Source organism: Loa loa, assembly GCF_000183805.2.
Source record: "Loa loa unplaced genomic scaffold supercont3.468, whole genome shotgun sequence".
Classification (NCBI taxonomy): Eukaryota; Metazoa; Nematoda; class Chromadorea; order Rhabditida; family Onchocercidae; genus Loa; species Loa loa.
This window is the reverse complement of record NW_018108648.1, coordinates 1-1,919: the sequence shown is the minus strand read 5'-3', so window position 1 is coordinate 1,919 and position 1,919 is coordinate 1. Positions and strand designations below refer to the sequence as shown.

Genomic DNA, 1,919 nt, shown 5'->3' with positions numbered 1-1,919 from the left:
GATAGTGATAATCAAATGAGAAACAATTGTTAGTGAAATAACAGTGATAACAATGATTAAAAAAGACAGTGATAATCAAATGATAACCAATTAACGATGAAATAACAATGATGATAATGATAAAGAGACAGTGATGATCAAATGAGAACCAATTATTAGTGAAGTAACAGTGATAACAATGATTAAAAAGGACAGTGGTAATCAAATTTTTTTAAGCTCTGAAGAATTTCATATATTTAAATTTAAAAAATCAAAATTTTACGAAACAAAAAAAATGAGACATTGGATGAATTGTTTGATAATCAAATAATTTTCAAAGTTCTAACTAATTAATGATAAAAGCACTTTTCTTAAATAATCAGCTTTTTGATTAATTAATGAGAAACCAATGGGATAACCAATAAATAGCTCTTTTTTTTGATAATTATCTTTACTTGAATAATTAAGTTACAAAACAAACTTTATCATAGCAGTTTCGATTACTTTACTCGTAGAACCACTTGAAAGTGATGTAGCAGTAGGTTTTGCATATGTCAATCCAATATTTATATCATGTGTTGACAAGTCCTCTGCATCAAAATCCAGATCCTAAAACAATAGGAAATGGTAAAATTTAAACTTCTAAAATATAGATTTGTTTAAGTTTTCTCTTTTTCTTTTAACTATTAGTATATTTTAGACAGAGGGAAAGAGAGAGAGAGAGAGAGAGAAAGAGAGAAAAAAGAAAACCAGGATTTTACTGAACTTTAACCTCAGTTCGGATTTTTGTTTTATCATCACATCTTCGATTTAATGCTAGACATTGATCGGTGAATAGAGCGCTATTATACGGTAGAATGAATAATCTTTAAAATGTCACAATCATTAGGTAAAATTTTTTAAAAAATTTGAAATTCAAATCTTTGAAATTTTTGCTTGATTTATTTAAAATTTATTTAAAAATTTTCAAAATTGTCAGTAATAGATTTAATTTTTTTTATTTTTTGCTTTCTAATGCAAAAGAATTAAACATTCAGGCAATTACTAAAAATTACTAAATGCATTATGTAATTATCATTTTACTATGAAAAATTTTAAATTTTGCTAAAATTCAAACTTGGCTGTTTTGGCTAATCTTTCGTGACGTGGCCTCCAAAGATGTAATGTTATCCATAATTGTACCATCAAAATGGCAAGCCAAATTTGTGTCAATGATGAAAGGAAAAATTCTGACAAACTTTTTGCTGTATCACAACGCCAGAATAATTCCTGAAAAAGTTTTACCGGAAAAGTCAAGTTAAATATTTAAAAATTTCAATTCCAATATAATAAAAGTTATGAAATATAAAAAATCTGGTTCTTATAGAAACTTTCGTGTTATTTAACTGGATCATTCAAATTTGTGAATCGGAAACATTCCGTAAACAAAATTGTCTCGTAATTTTCTGATGACAAAATAAAACAAACTTCTGTTTATTTCTGTCACTGTTTAATTACAAAAAAATTCTAAGAGTAGTAGAAAATCGTTCCGAAAAATTGTAATTCATCCGGAATGTTTACTTTAGGAAGAAAATTAGTTGAATGACAAGCATTGGTATGACGTTTTGTACACATTATGAATAATACAGCAACAGTTGCCGGAACACTAAGTATTACCGGTAATGCAAAACATGTTCGTTGTAGCATTACCTGAAATTTAATTAATGAATTGAATAAAGCTAACATTGTGGAAGAAGTATTATATCCGATCAATTTTAACATGATCAAATTTATAAAAATTAATCCAGATCGATTAATATGTTTAACTTTTCAAGCAAACATTTCTTTATAAAATAACATTTAAGTTATTCATTTTTGGAATTCAATTAAGATTTTTTGATTAAAATTATTAACAAAATCAAATAATGAATAGCAATTTAATTTCATTAATTTTCATTTTT

At 25.7% G+C, this 1,919-nt stretch overlaps 1 protein-coding gene across 1 annotated transcript in view; it reads right to left on the bottom strand.

Annotated features, from left to right (window-relative positions):
- Window positions 1–1,665, bottom strand: part of LOAG_18720 (chitin synthase) — a gene marked incomplete at both ends in the record, with an annotated part of 7,117 nt that extends 5,452 nt beyond the window's left edge. The window contains 4 exons of the mRNA XM_020451384.1: window positions 461–588; window positions 752–845; window positions 1,097–1,248; window positions 1,540–1,665. Coding sequence (XP_020304834.1) covers window positions 461–588; window positions 752–845; window positions 1,097–1,248; window positions 1,540–1,665 — 500 coding nt within the window. The remainder of the gene's footprint in view (window positions 1–460; window positions 589–751; window positions 846–1,096; window positions 1,249–1,539) is intronic.
- Window positions 1,666–1,919: the final 254 nt, after the last annotated feature.